Source organism: Drosophila ficusphila, unplaced genomic scaffold (assembly GCF_018152265.1).
Source record: "Drosophila ficusphila isolate 14025-0441.05 unplaced genomic scaffold, ASM1815226v1 contig_712, whole genome shotgun sequence".
In the NCBI taxonomy this organism is placed as follows: Eukaryota; Metazoa; Arthropoda; class Insecta; order Diptera; family Drosophilidae; genus Drosophila; species Drosophila ficusphila.
This window is the reverse complement of record NW_025064651.1, coordinates 334,307-356,496: the sequence shown is the minus strand read 5'-3', so window position 1 is coordinate 356,496 and position 22,190 is coordinate 334,307. Positions and strand designations below refer to the sequence as shown.

The 22,190-nt window shown below is 42.2% G+C and overlaps 4 protein-coding genes across 4 annotated transcripts; 1 reads left to right on the top strand and 3 right to left on the bottom strand.

Moving 5' to 3' along the window:
• The first annotated feature begins 2,957 nt into the window (after positions 1 to 2,957).
• On the top strand, positions 2,958 to 7,622 carry LOC108090059. Its single transcript, XM_017188567.2, has 5 exons — positions 2,958 to 3,488; positions 3,784 to 4,361; positions 4,422 to 4,684; positions 5,175 to 6,356; positions 6,935 to 7,622. The coding sequence occupies exons 2-5, from the start codon at positions 3,965 to 3,967 to the stop codon at positions 7,091 to 7,093; spliced, it is 2,001 nt and encodes a 666-aa protein (XP_017044056.1). The 5' UTR covers positions 2,958 to 3,488; positions 3,784 to 3,964; the 3' UTR covers positions 7,094 to 7,622.
• Positions 7,623 to 7,735: 113 nt separating this feature from the next.
• Positions 7,736 to 8,924, bottom strand: LOC108090060. The gene is made up of 2 exons (XM_017188568.2): positions 8,830 to 8,924; positions 7,736 to 8,769 (listed from the first exon to the last, which is right to left on the bottom strand). Exons 1-2 carry the CDS (start codon positions 8,884 to 8,886, stop codon positions 7,834 to 7,836), a joined length of 993 nt encoding a protein of 330 aa, XP_017044057.1. The 5' UTR covers positions 8,887 to 8,924; the 3' UTR covers positions 7,736 to 7,833.
• A 741-nt stretch (positions 8,925 to 9,665) lies between these two features.
• On the bottom strand, positions 9,666 to 10,979 carry LOC108090010. The gene is made up of 3 exons (XM_017188511.2): positions 10,923 to 10,979; positions 10,630 to 10,853; positions 9,666 to 10,302 (listed from the first exon to the last, which is right to left on the bottom strand). The coding sequence occupies exons 1-3, from the start codon at positions 10,977 to 10,979 to the stop codon at positions 9,666 to 9,668; spliced, it is 918 nt and encodes a 305-aa protein (XP_017044000.2).
• A 428-nt stretch (positions 10,980 to 11,407) lies between these two features.
• Positions 11,408 to 12,589, bottom strand: LOC108090061. The gene is made up of 2 exons (XM_017188569.1): positions 12,499 to 12,589; positions 11,408 to 12,443 (listed from the first exon to the last, which is right to left on the bottom strand). The coding sequence occupies exons 1-2, from the start codon at positions 12,544 to 12,546 to the stop codon at positions 11,667 to 11,669; spliced, it is 825 nt and encodes a 274-aa protein (XP_017044058.1). The 5' UTR covers positions 12,547 to 12,589; the 3' UTR covers positions 11,408 to 11,666.
• Between the last annotated feature and the right edge of the window lie 9,601 nt (positions 12,590 to 22,190).

Below are 22,190 nucleotides of genomic sequence, written 5' to 3'. Positions count from 1 at the left end.
GCCCCCCTCCTTTCTCCAACCCCCTCTCCCTCCCTCCAGTACTCCCCGCCCTCCCTCTCTCTCATCGTCAACTCTTTTTTTGTGCGTAAAATTGCGCCTTCCCTTCGGCGAATAATGCCACTCCCGCCCCCGTTGAAGCCTCATTATCTGCCTGTCGGAGCCGACAACGAATCAGTTTTCCCAGCTGCATCGCCACCCCCTCCCACTCCATCCCCTGGCTCCTCCGAACACCCAGCAGCATTTTACCAAAAGAATTATATAACCTCTCGTTGCCTTTGTTTCCTCTTTTTAAATCTCTAGAACTCGCAGCAACAATTTAATAGTTTTCCAAACAAGCCAATATAATCAATATTGATTTTTGTTAATTGCATACAAGTTCTTTCTTTCTGATCTGGTTTAAAACTATGTGGCGATGTATCTACTACTTAGTTTAATAAAAATCAAACATGAATATATTTATTAAAATATATTAGAATGGGGCAGCGGATATCAGATGAGTAAATTTAAATCGTGCTTAGTCTGAATGTTAAATTGCAAACCATTAACGAAGTATGCATCCCAATGCTATTTGTTTCTTTTTCTCTTATTTCTGATGTACAAAAACCCTAAAAAGCATCCAAAATATCCTACTCAGTAACAGGCCATTCAGAAAACAGAACAGGTTTGCACTCATGCATTGCCCCTTGTCCTTTCCCATCAGAAATAAAATCTCTCATGGTGGCAAGACGTGTGGACTTTTTATTGGTGTCCTTTGGCACAGCATCAGCAGCAGAATCACATCCATACAAACGCAAATAGCAAGGAGTTCGGGAGCAGACAAAGAAGTGACCAAAACTGGACATTATCTTTGCCCAAAAACGCAGGAAAACGGAGTCATGCGGGCCAAATCATCGGCAAACATCAGCATCATCGCAAAACTGGCGATCGGCTGGTGGAAAACCACCCCGAATTGAAGAGAAACCAAGTGACCAGCGGAGGCTGAGGATGGAAGATTGAAGACTGAAGACTGACCAAACAGAAAACTGGTTGCTCCGCAGATGGAAAGGGTTGATCCGGATGCTCATCTTGGCCGGGATGCGTGTCAAAGTTCAGCGGCGGTTGATGCTGTTGTCCAGTTTGGAAAACCGGCCTGCTTCTGGGTACGAATCCGTTGAAATTTTTATGTGAAAGTTCAGCAAAAAGAAGGAGGGAAATCTTATAAAAGTTCCCTGTCCTGCCAAAGATGCGGATGCGGATGCTGATGGTACCGAGCGTGAGAAAGTTTCCTTCCCGTTCCCAAACTTGTTTGCATCTAATGTCCTGCCGCAGATGCCAGCCGAAAACCAGTCGCTCCTTTTGGATCAACTACTTAGCCGGCAAGTCTATTTGCTGATGCTATTTGGTCAGTTGGCTAATTGCTAACCGAATGCCAAGCAGCCGGCCGTTTTAGCCAACCAGCCAGCCATCCAGCCATCCAGCCAAACATTAGCTCACCAAATGGGCAAAAGCCATCCATTGTTTGTCTATAAGTTGCCCCGGTAATTGTCCTCGAACGGAGTCACCGCTTAACTTCATCCGAATCCCGGTGGATGACGTGCTTCACCTTATTAGCTTAGATATTCCATTAGGCGCATCGATTACTCAGACATGCATTGATTTTTTCACAAGTGACTGCCAATTTCAATGCATAGGCGATGAGACCACGGCCACTAATGAGCACTCCCTGTTCAACCCCCAATTTTCAAGAGCTGTAAAATTAACTGATTCCAGGGACTTACAGGAAAAAGTCAAAATCAAAAAATTACAATAATAAGGTCACTTGAAGCAAAGCTCTTGCGGGTATAAGGTTAATATTAGATTAATATTCAAATAATTAAGTATTTATTATATATATGTATATATTCATTAGATCTATTTATTAAAATTAAAAAATTGCGCGAGCTACAGATTTACTATTTTGTGTTTTGATGAACAGTAATTGGTGTTATTGTGATTCTTATAGGTATGAGTATGCTTAAGACTTTTTATAAAATACATTTCTTGCCAAAATTGAAGTATCAAATTATATTGTTACAATATAAGTTTTTTAAATCAATAATATTATCTTGAGAGCCACACATTTCTTTTCCATAAAAAAGATTCGTTGAACATTTAATCTACTATCTTCTAAAAAAATCCTGTTCTTTAAAACATTCCTGCAGTTTCTAAAAGTTCGTTACAGACTCCGGCTGTCCCTTTAATATTAAATTTATTCAGGCTGACCGATATCAACCAGTTTTCGGTACTTTCAACGTAATTTTTGGCTGGGTCCAGTAATTAAGCTGAACCCAAAGACTCAGATGCTGAGATGCAGACAGAAGTCAAGTTGAAAAAGGACCGTCTCATCTAAAGCCTGTTCCGGGACAGGGCTGGCCAATCGCAAGCCAAGATAAATTTGGGATCACAAAAAACAAAGACGAATTCAAAGAAAACGCGAACAATATATAATCACCCCTAAGATGAAGTAACCACCACATAAGGACATCCCATTTCCGAATAAGATTTTGATAGAAATTTTAAAGCCTGCTTTTTGGCGAGACGATATAGTGTCCTGCTAGTTTTATTCTCCTCCTGAAATATTTTCTTTCAGAAACTTGTGTGCTTCTGTGCTTTTTCCGTACAACACACTATTTTTTCCGCATGATAAAAACGTTGTTATTAAGTGGCGCAACTTGTGACGCTTCGTTGGCAAGCTCAACGCAAAACAAACAACACAATGTACACTCGAAGGCAAAAAGAAGCGCAACAGGCGGCCTTTTGGGAGTGGAAAAGTGGATGGTGGGTGGAAAATGCCGACCTCTAAACATCATCATCCTCTTCCATTGGAAAACAACGAGCTCTCGTGCTTCTTGAGCGCTGAAAAGTATGCTGCTGAAATGCAAAACAACCAAGGTTCCCTTAAGGGTGAGTTTGAAATCATCTTCGGTTTGGTTGGCTCAGCTCGGCAACAAGAAGTTGGCCCAGGATTTGCCGGCCAGCAGTTGCGCAACTTTATTTATTGAGGTAGGCACCACGATTATCTGCGAGATGCTCGGGCATCTGAGGAGCTTGTTCCGGAGGGCTGAAAGCGCGCAGTTCAAAGTTCAAAGATGCCCGGTCAACCGGTTTGTATCTGGACCAGCCTGTCTTCGCCTGGACCTTGGGATCATCTTCTCCGGTGGACTGGCATCCGCATCTCCTCGAGATCTTCTCGGCGGGACGTTGATCACTTGGCCAGTCAGTTGTGTTTGAACTTTCATTCGGTCGCGTCGCGTTCGCTGTTGTTCATTTCTTTTTCGGGCTTTGGTTATTTGTTGAGCCGAAAAGATCTGATCGCTTGTTTTTCGTTTTTGTGGGATTTCTGTTAATTTTTGATATTGTTAAAAAAGAACACTGTTTTTGTTAAATTTTCGTTAAATAATCGTTTTTTAATTTATTTGTGTTTGATATTGGGTTGAAGCTTATTAAGCATACTTATTTTGCATCAAAAAGTGAGTTCTCAAAATCTTTAGTATTAGATTTCTCTGAAATCATTATCTTGATTGAAAACAAAAAATATTTTCTTGTGGTATAAGTGTTACAGTTGGAGACAGTGGCGGATTTACGGGGGTGGTTTTACCGCAGAGCGGTAAAAATGAATTGAAACTATTCGTTTTTTTCGTATTCGTATTTTTTTTCAATCGAAAACCCCCCCAGATTGAAATTCTAAATCCGCTACTGGTTGGAGATTTATACCAAGTGCCTGGAAAGGAAAATGTTTTAACTGAATGCTTTAACATTTTGCAGGACATTCCTTGAAATCCCACCAAACGAAGAATAGATTACAGCTGAAATTCCAATTTCACACAAAATTCTTCCCCTATCAACCAATGCAATCGATTATCGTTGGGACTTGGCTTTGATTGTGCGAGTTTTTCAGTCAGTTAAAAAGTGTGTACTTGAGTTTGGCCCTTGAAAAGCTTGCACCATGGAGCACTCGAATGGCAGTCGCAAGGGGAGTAGAGATCAGTCCGACCCACCTCAACCACAGTCCTCGGGGACGATTCCCCCATCGGAAAGCTGGAGCGGCAAGAGGAAGCTCTATGCCATCGATGAGCGCGAGGAGAGTTCCCCGGTGACTGTGGGCAAGGCGGAGGCGGATCTGGCCTACGATGCGGATGTGGACGAGCTGGTGGAGCAGCCGACAGGTGAGCGCGAGATCATCTACGAGCTGTTTCAGCCATGGGCCCTCAGCACATACGGCGATCAGGCCAAGACCAAAACGATTACGCTGCGCAAAAAGGCGCGGATTCTGAAGGCCTTGGAGGGCAAGGAGCACAGTCGTCCGGACAGCTCCAAGTTCCGCTTCTGGGTGAAGACAAAGGGTGAGTGGAGAAGAGGCAACCTGTAAGGACTACCCGATAATAACTAACTTTGCTCATTAGGTTTCACCACCAACCGACCTGATGGCTTTGAAGAAGCTCCCGGCAGTCGACGCCGATTGAAACCTCTTCCCAGTTCAGCCATTTTGTCGGATAATCCCGGCGATGTGGATCTCTTTGCCGCTTCCACCAGCAAGGGTTTCGGTCGCCGAACTTATCGCAAAGTGGCTTGTGTGGAGGAGTTCTTTGACATCATCTACAATGTCCACATGGAACTGGGAGGCCGCAGTGGCATGCACGCGGGTCAAAAGCGCACCTACCGCATTGTGAGTGTAGTGTACAAAGATCGTAAAGATTACATTTCAAGTTTAATACAACCTAGTAACATTATTTACATATCAGAAAAAAATTCAAGTTGGACAGATACATTTTTTAGCATTTACAGATAGTTATATTGAGATATTCAAAACTTTTTTTTAATTACTAAAAAAGATAAAATTAAACTAATAATAATAAGTGTTATAAAAGCTTACAATATTTAGGTAACTTTAAAAATGTAGATTAACAAAACTGTTTGGTTCAAAAAGATTTAATATTTTTAAATACGTTTTTTTTTTTTTTTGGGTAACACACAACTAACAGCCTCTGCATTTCATATAAAACAAATGTATTGCAATCACACTATTGACACATTTAGGAAGTATGTTTTTGTGTTTTTTATGAAGAATAATTAAAACTTGATAGTATCTCATATTTCCCCCATTTTTTTCATATTTTATTAACGAATATTATTTTCTCGAATTTTCCGCTATCTAGATAACCGAAACTTATGCGTTTTTGCCCCGCGAGGCAGTCACCCGCTTCCTGACCATTTGTCCCGAGTGCAAGAAGAACCTGCGACCCTCGTCGCCGTCGGGAGGCGGAAAGGACTCCGATCTGGCAGGAAACGAAAGCTCCTCGGAAGTGGAGACCTATCTGAACTACTCATCGCACACGGAGAGTTCTTTGGAGGCGGGACCCACGGCAAAGCGCCGCCGGCACTCGAGTGCCGATCTAAAGGCCTCTTTGCCAGCGGTTGCCGGTGGTTCTGGCCTCGGAGTGGGCGTGGCTGGGGTCGGCACCGGCCTGGCCAGCAGTTCCAGTGCCAGCCAGCTGGATGTCCTGGGGACAGGACCGCCGGCGAGCCCCAAGCCACCACAGGCGGTGCAGGCGGCTGTTGATACCACGCCGGTTAGCGTGGCCAAAATCCGGGTGAAGGCCCAGCTGCAGCGTCCCTCCAGTCCAGCAGATCAGTCCCTAGTCGAACCCAAACTAAATCTAAGTCCTACTCCCCAAACTCAATCCCAATCTCAGTCCCAGAACCAGAACCCAACCAATCCCCAAAGCTTTGATGCACAGCTGCTGAAGTCGCGGGATAATCTACTGCGATACTATGACTTCATGCGGCGCTTCTATGCCGGCGAACCGGTTTTAGCGCCGCCTCTTTACGGCAGCAGCCTGTTGCAGAGCCTCAGCTATCCAACCACCACCTCGACAACCCCTACGACCCCTTCTGCCACCACCTCAGTCCCTGCAAAGATGCTGGCCCCTCCCAAGGCGGCCACTCCGCCACCCAATCCTTCGAAAATCAAGACCTCACCTGACAGTTCGATGAGGGCACGCTCACCGGCGCCTTCAACAGCCCCGAATACCGCCACCGCCGCCAAGGATAACACCCTCACACCGATCAATCTAACGAAATCTATATTTTCCAGCCTGAAAGCCGGACAGCCAGCTTCCACATCGACTCCAGTTCCGCTCAAGCTGGAGCTGCCCAGTCCGCCGAAACCGCTGCCCGAACTTCGGATTCCCCAACTGCGAGGCATTCCTCCGGCGGAATTGTCCCTGCCGCTGCCACCGTTGGACTTGGAGCGATTGAAGCCCATCACCTCGACCTACTTGCAACTAACGCGCAGCATGGGACTCAGCGATGAGGATGCCTTGCGATTCGACAATCTGGTGAGTAAAGACTTCAAGTACTCGCTATAAAGTTTAAGAACAGAACACATCTATTTGGGATTGGTTTTCCTTATAAGGAAATTATGTTTATGTAGGCCAGGGAATTATCCGATCTCAAATAAGCAATCAATCGATTTACTTCGCAATTTATTCTTTTACTCAATATTTATTAAGCTGGGCAACCAATCAGTATTCATTATTCCCCAGTAATGCCATATATATTTCATGTTTTACTCTATATTATACATTTGTCAGCCCTTGGCGATTTAAAACAATTGTTACAATCTTTCACAAAGAAAAAAAAAATTAAATAAGTTTACATTCATACACATATTTAAAAATCGTTGTTCAAACAAAGGACACATTGAAACTGTTCAAATATTTATGCTTTTTGTCACATATTTTATGAGTAGTTGAATTTTAACAAACCGCCTGAAGGAAGGCAATGCTTTTTAATTAGTTCATATTTATCAACGAGCGAGTGGCAAATTGTTTTTGCTTCGTATTTAGATTTAAGAAAAACGCTTTTACCACGACATTCATACATTTGATCAAACAACAATTTTTTACTAATCTAGTTTCTCTTTTCTCTGACATGCTTGGCTTATAAATGTAACCCAACTAACGCAATGCTAACGAGCGAGAAAGACAATGACAGAAAAACACTCTTGTCGGCCGAACCAATACCACCACGCAATCAGCCACACGAACAACTACTACCAACAAATCATCCATAGCCACAATGCTTTCGGCCACCAAATGCGTTTTGCAATGAGCTGCGCACAAAATTATGCAATAGTTTTTTTACGTATTTTAATCATTCCGCCGTGAAATTCCAATTGAATTTCTCGTTCCCGCTTCCCTTTTGTGCTTTGGTTTTTTATAATTTTGATCTCTTAATGCTTGAATTATTTTTGGCTGCAATTATTTTTTGTCTGCTAAAATTATGTTGTTAACCATGCTTAGTCCACTAATGTTATTATTTTAATATTATTTCGTTGATTTTTATTATCGCAATTTTATTTTTCCTTTCTTTTTAATTTTTTACAGCTCAGTTGTTAGCGAAAACAAAAAAAAAATGTTGTTATAAATTAGCTATACAAAACTATTAATGCTTTTTTAATTAATTTGGCCAACGATCTGAAATAAAGAATATTTAATTTCCAAAATGTATGTATGCGAGTAGTTTTTGAATAATTTAGAGAGCTTTGTAGTTGCTTATATAATTATAGGTGCGAATATTGTTACAGGTAAGTCAACGAATCACACTTTACTTTGGGAAAATCCAAACAATTTAGTAGGAAATATTCTACTTTGCATAAACAACCTTATCAATGTGTTAGTTATACTTTGACGCAAGATTGTCTCAGACCTCTAAATTTAATCTGTGAGCTAAGCCTCAGCTGATAAGCTTTTTTATTGAACAGCGTAATTTTTGTATTACAAAGCTCGGTATTATTTGATTAAAGCTTTCGATTTACTTGGTGGGTTCTTGCTGGTTGAGTTCCTCCCCATTTCCCTTGACGGTGCTCAGTACAAATTTGACATGCAGAATTCGACCATTTCTATCCACGATTGTCTTGACCAACTCGCCGTTGTTGTTCTCAATGTCCGAAGCAGTGAGGTCCACCTTTTGCAAGAAATCATCTATGGTTCTGTCACTTCCGTCGCTATTTGAGGGCGAGAGCGTGGGAAGGGGCACCAAAGTTCGCTGGGTGGTCGAGGTTGAATCCACAACGGGAACGAAGACAGGATCGCGTTCGTTTTGGCGGGTCACAAATATCGAGTTGGTGTCGAAGGGTCCAGCTCTGGATGAGGGGAAAAGTGCACTGGGCGGACTCGGTGCAAAGCCGGGATTAATGGCACCCGATCCCTTCGAAACATCGGGGAATGTCTGGCGGAAGACATTGGTTCCTGGATCGAGGGTGCCACTATAAGTCCTCGTCGTAGTGGTCACCTTTCGTCCTTGACCGTCCACTTCGGTTTTGGTCGTGACTTGCGGTGTAACCCCAGCAGGAACCTCCCAGCCGGGAAATAGCGGAGATCTGGGAAAACCGCTGCCGAACAAAGAGTCGAAATTGGTTGTCCCGAAGCTGGGCTGCTGAACCGGACGGACATGACGATCGGGATTGGGCACGTACTCCCAGTCTTCCTGCGGCTTCGCGTGGCTATTATCCTCCAGTCTGGCAGGAAGTGATCCCTCCGTGACCTTGCTCCTCGAAAGGGAAGTGCCATCCGGACTCAGATTGTAGGTCACCGTGATCAGCTCTCCAGTTGGACTCAGGTTCCTGATAACCAGCGGCTGTCTGCTCCGCCACAACTCACGCAAACCCACTTCGTCCAATCCCATTATCCTGGCCGACTGTTGAAGGGCCTCGCTGGGTCCACTTTCAGTGGCTGTCGTTGCTGCCATCTATTATAGAAGGAAAGCATATTGTATCTTCTAGATTTTTCAGGAACTTTTATAACCTACCTCCAGTTGGAGCAGCAAAATGCTGGCACAGATTGCCAGAAGATATGCGCTATTCATTTTCGATCTTTTCACTTCAACTGCCTGAATCGAACTGAGCTTGGGGTTTATAAGCATATAGATTGCCGAGTGTATATGCAGTTATCATTCAAAGGTTGTCGGTTTTTTTCACAAAATTAAGAGTGAGGAAGATTCGCACATTCTCTTAAAGATTAAGAGTCGATTTGTTTTTTTTTTTTTATAATCATGCCGCTGATTACTAAGTACAAACACAAAGTACAAACAAGAGCCAACCACCCATCACAAAATCAATAACACAAATTCTGCAGATCTTACGAGTTCTGCAACTACACAAAAATTTACCAACGTCGCTGCCAACTAAAAACAGCGAGGCTGCCGCCGAAGTTTACGTCGCTGCCCAACCCACAGCGTTGATCAGGGTATTGATCCGCAGAATAAGTCAGTCCCGACTTGAACTCCGAATAAATATCACGTCTGAATTGAAATTGCAAGTCTTTAATTATTTGGAAATTAACTTGTATAAGCCTACGAATTGTAATTGAGCTGTCAATCAGGTTCATCGGTATTTTCTTGTAAAACAAATCAAAAGGGTACCGTGAGTAGCGAGTTTATACTTTTTTTTTTAAAAGAATAAGGGATAAATATAAAAAAAAAAATGGAAAGGTACCGCAAGTAGTGAATTTATACATTTTTTCAAAAGAATTACTGATATATATAAAACAAATCAAAAAGGTACCGCGAGTAGCGAACTTATAAATTTTTTCCAAAAGAATTAGTGACATATATAACTATATATCATTTAAAGATGCTCAGATCGTCTAAGACGGCTGATCGTTGCGTCCTTTGCCAAGTTTGAAACTGACACTCAGGACTCGACCCTGTTTATCGACAATCGTCTTGACCAGCTCCCCATCCTCCTCCTCGATGTCAGCTACAGTGATGCGATGTGCGGCCAAGTACTCATCGATGGCAGTGTCGATGTCGTCGTCTTTGGGCACCAAATTGAGCAGGGAAGGTTTATCCGTCTCTGGGTACCAAATGGGTTTCGTTTTGTGGGGAACACCTGGCTGGGTTGGGTTTCCAATGAGATTCTGTTCAGGAACATTATCTGGATCGCCTTCATCGAGCTTAGGTTGCTCTTCTGCGGGAACATTCATGGGGCGGCATTCATTTGGTGTAAAAAGTTTTACAACGTTGCGCCAAAGGTTTTTAATATATTTAACGGAAGTGAGGATTGAGTTGTAAAAGCCTTCAGTCCCTTTAAGCGTTGTTTGCCGTTGGTTATCCGTAACAGGTGGAATATCGTGGCGCTCTGGTACTCTGGCTATCGGATACCTCGCCTCGTCTTTCCTTTTCCTCAGTAGCTCCTTTCCATCGGGAGTTATCTCGAAGACCAACCTGGTCACCTCACCGGCACTTTTAGTTCCTGGGACAAGCCGCGGCCGATATTCTATCCTGAGCGTATACAAATGGATTGAGACTTTTGTCAGTGACCCTCGCTGGTACCTAGAAAAACGAAATATAATCACGTATGAGCAGATGTGCATTGCTTTAGCTTACAACATTTTGGAGCATTATGTTGCTAGCATAGATTAGCAAAATCCTCATTATAATTTTTTGCGCAGCATATTTAATCACTTTTGCTGTCGAAATAAAACTTTCGCAGCATAGCAAGCAATAGCCGATCACAACTGTTTTTAATCTGAAACAAAGAATAATTAATTTCCAAAATAGATGTTTACGAGTGTTTTTTTTTTTTAATAATTGGAATTGTGCACGTACTCCCAGTCTTCCTGCGGCTTCGCGCGGCTATTATCCTCCAGTATGGCAGGAAGAGGACCTTCCGTAACCTTGCGCCTCGAAAGGGAAATGCCATCCGGACTCAAATTGTAGGTCACCGTGATCAGCACTCCAGTTGGACTCGGGTTCCTGATAACCAGCGGCTGTCTGCTGCGCCACAACTCACGTAAACCCACTTCGTCCACTTTGGCTGTCGTTGCTGCCACCTATTACAGAAGGAAAGCATATTGTATCTTCTAGATAGACAGGAACTTTTATAACCTTTTATAACCTACCTCCAGTTGGAGCAGCAAAATGCTGGCACAGATTGCCAGAAGATATGCGCTATTCATTTTCGATCTTTTCACTTCAATTGCCTGAATCGAACTGAGCTTGAGGTTTATAAGCATATAGATTGCGAGTGTATATGCAGTTATCATTCAAAGGTGGTCGTTTTTTTCGCAAAATTAAGAGTGAACTTTGAGAAAGATTCGCACATTCTTTTAAAGATTAAGAGTCGTTTTTTTAATAATCATGCTGCTGATAAGAAAACTAACACTATGTTCAAACAAGAGCCAGCCACCCAGCATAAAATCAAAAACACAAATTCTGCAGATTTTTCGATTTCTGCAACTAGCAAAAATTTACCAACGTCGCTGCCAACTAAAATAGCGACGCTGCCGAAGTTGAAATCACTGCCCGACCCACAGCTTAGGTCAGGGTATTGATACGTAGAATAAGTCAGTCCCGGTTTGAACTCCGAATAAATATCACGTCTAAATTGAAATTGTAAGTCTTTATTTATTTTGAAATTAACTTGTATAAGCTTACTAATTGTAGTTTAGCTGTCAATCAGGTACACAGATATTTGCTTGTTAGACAAATCGAAAAGGTACCGCGAGTAGCGAATTCATAAGTTTTTTTCAAAAGAATTAGTGATACATGTAAAATAAATCAAAAAGGTACCGCGAGTAGCGAACTTATACATTTTTTCCAAAAGAATTAGTGACATATATATCAATTAAAGATGCTCAGATCGTCTAAAACGGCTGTTCGTTTGTTCCATTGCCCAGTTTGAAACTGACACTCAGGACCCGTCCCTGCTTGTTCACAATCGTCTTGACCAGCTCCCCATCCTCATTCTCGATGTCAGCGACAGTGATGCGATGTTTTTCCAAGAAGTCTTCGATGGCAGTGTCGATGCCGTCGCCTTTGGGTGCCAATGTGGGCAGGGAAGGTTTATCCGACACTGGGAACCATATGGGTTTCGTTTCGTGGGGAACACTTGGCTGGGATGGGTTGCCAATGGGATTCTGTTCAGGAACATAATCCAGATCGCCTTCATCGAGCTTAGGTTGTTCTTCTGCGGGAACATTAATGGGGCGGCATTCACTTGGTGAAAAACATGGTGGACAAAAACACGGCGGTGGTCTTGGAAATTGCTGCCTAAAAAAGTTGTGGAATATGTTATCGGAACTAGGAAGTCCAATCCGATTGAGGAAGGCGTTGTTGAAGAAATCAAAATGTCTAAGCGTTGTTTGCCAATAGTCATACGCAACAGGTGGGTAATTGGGGCGATCTGGTACTTTGGCTACCGGATACCTCGACTCGTCACGTATTTTCCTCAGTAGCTTCCTTCCATTGGGAGTTATCTCGTAGACCCACCGGGTCACCTCACCGGCACTATTAGTTGCTGTGACAAACCACGGCCTTCGGCTGATCCACATTTCATCTACGATCGCCCTATTCAAGTCCCATGCTTTAGCCTGAGCGTAAACGGTAGGGCTGAGTCCATTATTAGTGGGCCTAGCTGGTGCCTAGAAAAACCAAATATAATCACGCATGAGCGGAATGGGCATTGCTTCAGCTTACAGCGTATTGGAGCAACAGAATGCTAGCATAGACTATCAAAATCTTCATTGTTATTGCTTCCGCGGCACGTAACAACCCTTTCTGCTGTTGAACAAAAACTAAAAAAGCTTTCGCAGCATAGCAGTCAATAGCCGATCACAAGTATTTTTCAAAAAGACTCTCATATTTTTAGCTCTGCTCAGGTCTCTCGCTTATAAAAAATATAAGTAACTCACTCAGAAGTTTATGAAGGAGACACCTCAGACCCCATAAAGAATGTATAGGGGAGAGTGGGGCATTGCCGTCACTTTTTTTTTAATTGCGAAATTTGTTGATAAAATAACTTATTTTTATCATGTAATATACATGGTTGGATTCGGAAAAGATCTGGCTATAAAATGCAGTAAGTATTTCGGACATCCTCTCATTTGTTTATTAATACGAAACTGTTATCTGAAAGAAGGCAAAATTGGAAAATTGAAAAATCGTGGGGCAAAGTCGTCACCCCCCAGGGGCAAAGTCGTCACATAGAATAATGAATGCAAATTTAGGTACCCATGTGCACAAAACTATTTCAACTTGTCAAACACACATTTATTGATATTCATACATATAAAAAAGTGGAACACTATACCTATTTTTTGCAAAAATTTCACACATTCAGATCTAAGTGAAGGATAGAAGGCAAAAATCAGAATTTCTTAAAGATTTTTCTTTGGGCGACCTCTTTTTTAGAATTTTATTTTTGTTTGAAGAACATTTTGGAGAAATTATATTTTATATTTAATACTTTACATAAACAATCACAAAACAATAATAAATTGATACGAGTTTGTATTTCAGACTGAGATAATACAGTGACGACTTTGCCCCACCCGTTGAGTGACGACAATGCCCCACGCGACATTTTTTGATAAAAACATGAATAACAAATCGAAACTCGAATCAGCTGTTCCACAACCTACCATATCGTGTTCGCCAAACATTTCTCAACAATAATAACTCACCTTTATACTTCTTTGATCGAAAATGTACTTGGAAGAAAAAAAGTTCTGCGCCGGAGAAAAATTACTTTTGAGGCTGCGAAACACTTTCTGATGAATAAATAATTATGCATAACCTATAATTCTACCAAACTCCGTCGGTAATGTAGGAATAGTGCAATACACTTACGCTAAAAAAATTGGGTTGGTAGCCCTTTTATTTTTTAAAATAATAGCGAGTGACGACTTTGCCCCACTGACGACATTACCCCACTCTCCCCTACTATTCTTGATCAGCATCACGATCAGAATCCAAATATGTCTCTACGTCTGTCTGCCTGTCCGTCTTTCAAAAACTAAAGAAGAAAAATATTACGCCGTTGTTTTTCATCGAATTGACTTGATTAAAAAGTTTGATAAAGTTTTAACATTTAAAATGCGGATGGTGTACGTCACCAAAAAATAAAACCAGTCAACAACTTTCGACTTAAAATGATTAAACAAATACGTGGATTTTTTCTGTACAGTGTGGGACAGCGAAGGTAAACCGTTGCTGGTATTCACGTTTTTAAAGTTTATAATAAAACTTTTATGTTATATCCGGGAGATGCAACTTGCTTAACGCAGTTAAATTAACTTGTTTTGTGCAGCTTTTAATTACTTTAATAAACTAGCTTTTGTTCGCGGTGAGCAAGTGTGATTTCCGATTAACAAGTAACTTGGTTACAGAAAATACTAGTTAAGACAATTACAAAACGACTCAGAGAGCAATAAAATAAATTTTCTCACGCTTACAAAATCATGATAATCAATTTTTAATACAATTCAATATTGGTTGGCTTGAAATTCATAAGGAAAAAATTCAAATCAATTTAAACGATTTAAACATATTGTAAGGCTTCAAAATAAGAACACTTACAGGGTTGAGTTTTTGTAGGAAACTGATTTTATTCTTTCTTGAGTTCGGTTTATATAGGCAATATTTGTATGAGTCTATGGCCTACGCAGAGACCGCGTTTGCCATCAAAGCGGGAGCGTTATCTTTGATATTTTTAGAGTAAAATAGCCTGTACTTGAGACTATGAATGTCAGAAGCACTCACTTATTGTTAGTTTTTTATGGTACAAGCCTGATGCACACGCGCATAGATCTCAATAGTGTTCGTCTAAACACATATTATTTTTAACTTTGCAAATATGAAATGTTACTTAATGAATTTATAAAACTAGTTAGGCGAAGAATGAAAGCATAGTAAACAGATAAGTTTAGTATGTTGCAAAAAGTGATCCCCTTTAATGTGTGGTTACCGACACAATATTATACGAGAAATAATGAAATTCTATTGGCTCTTCAAGTGAATCAGTGGAAGTGAGGTTGTGGATTGATGGTTCTGATAGGATATTAAAGATGTAGCCCCAACGATAGAAGGGCATGAGTTAGATTCTGGGGGAAGGGGGTGGCTTGTCCGGAAAAGTTCGGCGAAGGGTGCAACAGCAGGACCGGACTTCAGTCATGGCAGTGCAGGATTTACGCTAAAAAGACGCCATAAACCTTGAATGCCAACAGAGCGGAGCAAAAAAAGGGGACCGAAATTGGAATTTGATAGACGCCGGGACCTCTGGTCCTTGTTCTGGTCCCAGGTTTGTGGCCCCGTGGCTTCTGCTCCCCATCCTGGCCGGAGTCCTTGCTCAGAGGCCGTTGCACGTATCCCCAAACCCTTTCGTCCCTTTCCAGGAGCGATGAGGAGGGGTGACGGCAAGGCGAGTATTGACGACTTTTTAAAAGGGTCGAACGAACGTCGGTGTTGTCAGGAATAAAAAGGAGTTGGGGGGGGAAGTTGGGCAAGTTTGGGGGGTTGGAGCCCGGACGAACATGGCTTAGAGGGGGCGGAACGAGGGGGTTGCGTTGGCGCGTGCTATAAACCAACCGATTTTAACGCTTTACAGGTGAGGCCAAGCGAGGCGAAGGTGTCTGTGTGTGTGTGTGTGCTTGTGTTTGTGTTTGTGAGGGGGCGGCGATTGGGTGGCCGGCCAAAGTTATAAAACTTTACAGTTAACTAGGCTTGGCAATCAAGCTAAAAGCAAAGGCGTCGTCCTCGTCCTCGTCCATGTCCTGTTGCTGCCACGGCTCCCGTTCGGAGTCCCGCCTGGCGCCATCTAGCGACAGTTGCCGCAGTCAGGCGATTTCATCCCCCCTCCCTTTCCTCCTCCAAAAAAAAAAAAAGGAAGAGTCCTTGCCCCTCTAAATGTGGACAGGTCAACACCCACTTGACCGTATGTGGGTGTAGCTTGTAGCTTGTGTGTGTGAGTGTGTCCTACGAGTCCTCGTCCCCGTTGAATGAGTCAGTTTGGGAACCTCACGCTCACAATCGCACCGCCATCCACAAATCCTGCGCCACCCAAAGGGTTTGGCTTGACCAATGCTCCGTGAGTTTGTCCAAATCGCTTTGGCTCCGCTTTTTGCGGGCTGATTTTTTACCCGTTTCGTTTCAGATATTGTCATTGGGTTCGGGACATTTTTTTACGATTTTTTTTTTTTGGTTGCGGGTAAAGAAATCCAGTTAGCTTCTAGTGGCTGTGTAGGTTTCGGAAACGATTTAAAATTTTGTTCGCTGTCAAATATTTCTATATTTTGTAAAAATATTAATTTTTTGCTTTATATTCATTTTTAAAAGAATTTTTTTCATAAATAACATTGCCATAAACTTGTATATAATTTACTAATGAAATAATTCCAGATAAAAACCTAAAAGTTTTCATTTGTAAATGAATGTTCAAAAACCAAATTAAACACCATTTGTTTATTTAAATTTTTAGATCTTTTGGAAATAATTTGTATATTGTACTAAGAAACTTTTTTACCTTACATGGCCAATATACATTTAAGGGTATTTAAACTTTATGTATTAGGTATAGGCCATAAGCCACTAAGAACGGAACAGAAGTCCAGAATTTATGTAAATCCCACTTTAGTATTAGGGGACCGTCTGAAAATTGGGGGCCAGCGGCCATGGGCACGCACCCCCAAGAGGCGTTCTGGGTGCCACGGACCCACCCGAATTCGTATCCAACTCGAACCCCAGATCCCAGATCCCAACTCCCAAGACCCCAACCTCTCGACTGGGAACCGGAGCGACTGTCTGTCAGTCGGTCGATGGGCGGGGAGCGGAGTTTTAGTGCCTTTGGAACATGGGTCGGGCACTTCTTCATTAATTTTCATGGCGGCACAAGAACAATGCCACGCCCCCAACCCAACGCCCCGTCGACGCGGAGGAAACAGAAAATGTTGGAGCGGCGAAAGCGAAAAAAAGTTTCTCCAGTTCGGACCAAAGTTGTGGGTGTGTTTTGTGCAAATGAGTGAAGGTGGGGAGACGCGTTTCTCGTCCTTTTCTCGGCTTGTGTCTGTGTGGGTATATCTCTACAGCTGTCTATCCGTGTGTGTGTGTGTTTGTGTGGGTTGATTACTTTCTGTTTAGGTGCCCATCCAAGTCGCCACCCTTCCCCCACCCTACCACCTTACTTGCCTTTCGAAAAAGGACTTCTGAAGGCAAAAACGCATTTTTATGTTTGCTCGCCTGCCCGTCGTCTAGCGGTCCTTATTCCCCGCCCTTCTTCCCCTTTTATTTTTTTACCGTAAGCAGGATGCGAAGCCCTTTTTGCGCCCAGCCACACCCAAGGATCTGGCAAGGGAACGAGGCGAGGGGGGTGGGGAGGGGGGTGGTTGTCTACCACCGGGCAGGGCAGGGACTATCGTTCCAACCCCATCGATGTCTGGGCCCTGGAAAAATTGCAATTTTCGCCGAGGAAAAAAGCCAAGACAACGTCTTGGAGTCGCTTTGACATGGCCAGGGACCAGTTACCCCTCTCCGTCGCTCCCCTCGAGGCTGCTCTAATGAATTTCCGTCCAGGCAACTGGGCAGCATCCCCTTGGCAAAGGGAAAAATAAGAGAGGCGAGCGAAAAAAAACAATTAAAGTTGGATTTGGTTGAAGGAATGGGCCAAACGCACCCATAATCATAATTGCGCGCCCGAAACTTGTCGATTCTTTAGCCCTACGCTTTTTCCAACCTTCCACCGGCCAACTTCCCCTTCCCAACTCCACCGCTTCTCCTTCTAATTGTCAATCCCCCTTTTGCTTAATTGTCCACTGGGCTCCCAGCTTGTTTCCTTTTCAAAGCACTCTTGTTCTTTATTCAGGGTTTTCGGAAAATTTTCACTTGCTTTTAATTTGTCAATTCGGTTGGTGTCCTCCTTGTTCTACCCGTTTTTTGTTTTTTTTTTTGCTCGGACTACTTTTAGACAATTTTCCTGTTTGCTGATGAGTTGTCGAACACGGTGGCAATTACTTATTTTGGCTAGCCTCGAGACTTGCGTTTTAATTACTTGTTGGATTTGAATAAGTGCTGCGTTTATGGCAGGGATTGAAAGGAGTTTAATTGAGGCGTTGTTTAATTTTGTACTTTAAGATGGGATGGAGTGGCCCTGCCTTTTCTTTACAATTATTCATTATGATTAAAAGGGTTTCAGATTAACTAGAACAATAAACTGTTTTGATTTGGCAGAGATTTAATTGAGTGTAAACATTAGACATTTTGTTTTTAAGGTTACAAGTTGGGTTTATGTTTGAAAGAAGAAACTATTTTTTGGCAAGGCTTTTAAACTCGATCAGTGCTTGGGTTTTACCTAAGTGAAATATATCATTTATGGTTCTTCGATCTTCGTTTCTTTGAATCACTTGTTTTCCCCAATCAACAGTCCATCGAATGCAAAAAACAATTTGACTCCAATTACCGAAACACGATAAAGAAGTACCAAGCGGAGCAGTAAAAGAAGGTAAAAAGAAAATGTTCATTGCTACCGATTGAACTTCCGATGCAACGACAAAGCGACAACATCAGACGACACGAACGATGACGTTGATGGCAAATAAACAAAAGATTAAGCCCAGACAATAGTAAACAAACCGCATCAAAGGGGAGAAACCGGAAGCGACGAAAAAGAGGACAACAATCAAATAATGAATTCCTTTGGCAAACGACAAATTGATAAATTAAACGCCACTTATGGGCGTATGACTATATGTGTCAGAGTGTGTAAGCCGGAAGAAAGTGGAAAAAGAAAGCAAAATAACGGCAAGGACACGCAGACCCAAAAACAGAAACAAAAACAAAAACAAGAGCAACAACAACCGCAAAGTGCACGCAAATTGAGGCGGCAATAAAAAACAACATAAACAAGTAGCGCCAGAAAATAAAAGCAAAAATAAAAGTCAAAGGACTCACACACACACACATAGACGCATTCACTATCTCACTCGCACACACACACAAATACACGCACGCATACAGGCCAGACGAAAAAAATAGAAGCAAAACAATTAACGTCCTTGACGAAAATGTATTTTTTATTTCATTTTATTTTGCCGCCATCGAAAAAAGCTAAAAAAGAACAAGTTGAAAAGTTGAGCCGTGTGCGGCATAATAAAAGCACAAAAAGCCAAGCGACCAAGAAAATTATCCCCCGGAAAATCAAGGGGCGGGAGGGGGCGTGGCCAGCAGGCAGGTGGGCGAGGAAGACGCACAAAAGAAGACAGGAAAACCAAAAGTGGAGGCAAAACAAACAAATAAACAAACAAGTCGAGAGACGTTCGAAGAGAGAGAACAAGTGCCGAGAGAAGATGATGTTCATAGCCTAAAGGATAGGGGCCCACGCACACACACTCATGAACTCACACACACACATATACCCACACATGGGCAGCGGAAAAGAAATGCGAAGGCAAAAGTGTTTGGAGGCAGCAGACAAAAAACAAGCAGCACGAACTAGAAAGCGAGCAACAACAGAAAAAAGAACTGAATGACAATGGAAGTCGAGGAGGCAGAGAAGCAACAGACACAACAACCTGTTGAGTCACCGCGCTCACACTCACACACACACACACGGACACACTCACGCGCGTTCGAGGAGAGAGTCCTGCAGCTCAAGCGGAAATGCAAATAAACAAACACGAGGCGAGAAACGAGGACGAAAAGGAGCAAAGAGAAACTCGCGACGACGACAACGAAAACGACGATGAGCGGCTTTGCCATTGTATTGGTAACCTGCTCTCGCTCTCTTTTTCTACCCAACGCACTCACACACACACACACTCATATGACTTTGAATAATATTATGGAGGATCCTGACTTTCAACGTTTTTTTTTCATTTTTCTTGGCCATAAAAACAGAAACAAAACAACCAACCAAATAAAACAAGAAAACAATTGAAAAATAAACAGCGTCGTCGGCCAAAAGGATGCAAAATTCAACGAGCGAAAGTTGCCAAAGGAATTTACGACTTTCGGCGAAATCAATTCAAAAGTGGAGCAGAAACAGCAGACAGCAACACAAAAACAAAAAAAGGATCAAATAAAACCAAAGCCAGCCAAAGGGGTCCTGCATGGTAAGATATTTCTTTTCTATTTGCATATTCGACTAGGGGATAAAGGATTTTCGCATCATACTTTTTTCGTTTGTTAGCGAAATTTTTTGATTTATCAGTCGAGTCAGTTTTGCGGTTGACGCGAAGTCCTTTTTATTGCTGCATTTCGTATGACCGATTGATTGGGCTGTAATTGCTTTTTATTGAATTGAAATGGCGCTGAAAACTGCTAGTAGAGAGGAGGAAAGATTTATAGATTTAAAGATGATTTGGCTTTTGATGTGTTTCAGTCCAATTTAAAGCTTGGTGTGGAAAATTAGGTTGCTTAGATCGTTTACATTTGATGATTTTATATTGAACATCTTAATACCTTATTGTTTTCAACTGTGAATAAAGTTAACTCGATGCTACTGGCATACCTATATGTATAAGATAAGTTGTTCTCCCTAATTGCCTTAAGCCTTAGTACAAAGATCAAAATAATAAGAGCCCGGATTTCAATCGATTTTAGTGAAGAGGTTTGGTTTTTCCGAAGGAAAGGCAGTGAACCCTCCCCCCAAAGGTGGCACACGCACAAAGACGAAAGTACTAAGCCCAGAACTTGAATTATATTTTGCAACTAATTTATAAACTGAACGAATCTCCTTCTTCGACCTTTTTGGTATCTTTCTCTCTCTCTCACACACATTCTACGGCGTAGACAATTTTAAGAAAATGCATTGATTATGCATGCGTAAAGCCCAAAACTCAACTGTGGATGCATAACTCTTCCCAGGACCCCATCCTTTGAACTAACGCTCAAAATGAGAGGTGTGGTGGCTTTCAAGTAAAAAGATAAGACAGCACTATGCTGACTTCCTTCTCCCTTACGCTGATATCTCCCTCGCTCTTTCCCACTGCAGTTGGCCAAACGTCGTAAGATTTTCCCAGACCCAGAAAATGGCTTTCTCTTAACTCACCCAACTGCCCAACTACCGACTGCTGAATTTTCTTCAAAATTTTGCACTCCCTGGATCCTTTTGTGTGCTCGCCCTGTGCAAATTAAAAGCATTTATATATGTATGTGATTGTGGGCGACCTCCTGGGAGAAATTACGCCCCTTACCTTGCCCCTTTCTCCATTCCACACCCAAACGAATTATGCACAAACGACGTTCGTCCAACATTGCGTATACGTAACACACTGCTTTGCCATGCGTGTTTGTGTGTCTGTTGATTAGATTTTCTTGCAAGAAAACTGACCAAAGAGTTTCCCATACATCAGTTGACCACATACGCACACACATACACAAATATGTGTGGGTGTGTGAAGCTATATAGAAAGAGAGAGATTTGCACTTTTGCTTGTAAGAATTTTCGGGGACTCGTGTGCATTTGTATGCTTGTATTTTAAGAAGCTGACCACACACTTACACCCGGCTCACCCACAAGTGCATATGCAACACCCCCACACACGCACACCATCACCCACACACACACAGAACACAAACACACGCACACCCACTTGCAAACCGCATGCAGCTGCAACAGCTTCCGTTTACCACCCCCTTTGGGCGTCCAAAAAGTTTTCGTTTTGCTTTCTTGGACTTTGCCTAATGCACATTTTTGCATTTTGCTCTAGACAGAGTCGGCATGCAAATTGCCAGAGCGAGAGGGCCTAATTCGAAAATTTCTTATTAGTGAGCAAGTGAGAGGGAGAGCGAGTGCGGATGTGTGCGCTTCCAGAGGCGAGAGCGAGACAGCCATAGGTACGAAGAAAGTGCACTAAAGTTTTTGGGTGCCGGGCATAATGATTCAAGACTCAAGGTTTGGGGGTTATGTGCATCAATTGCTGACTGGGCACAACAAAATCACATTTTTTTCCTTAGCCACATTTAATTGTTTTCTTAACTGTAGAAGGGCGCTTGGAAGAAGGATCCCTAAAATTAAGCTGTCTTATGCAAATTTTAATTTTGTAATTTGCATTTAAAACATTTTGATGTCAAACACTTAGAAAACTTATTTTACCCACTCTAATCCAAACCATTAAAATTGCATGTATTTCACAAGAATAGCCATAAGTCATTTAAAGAATTCCCATTTAATTGGGTAAAAAGTCTTGAGAAAATGGAAATTAATGCCGATAAATCGCCTATCAAAAATCAAAGTAAATTGCTCATTTATGTACAGGAGTTGCCACACCTCAAGCGCCCAATGAGTTGCATTTATTTTCGTTGCAAAATCTTAAGACATTTGCAAGAACCAAAATATCTAACACGACACCTCAAACCCATCACAGGCCGAACCGAAAGTGATACATAGAGAGCGAGCG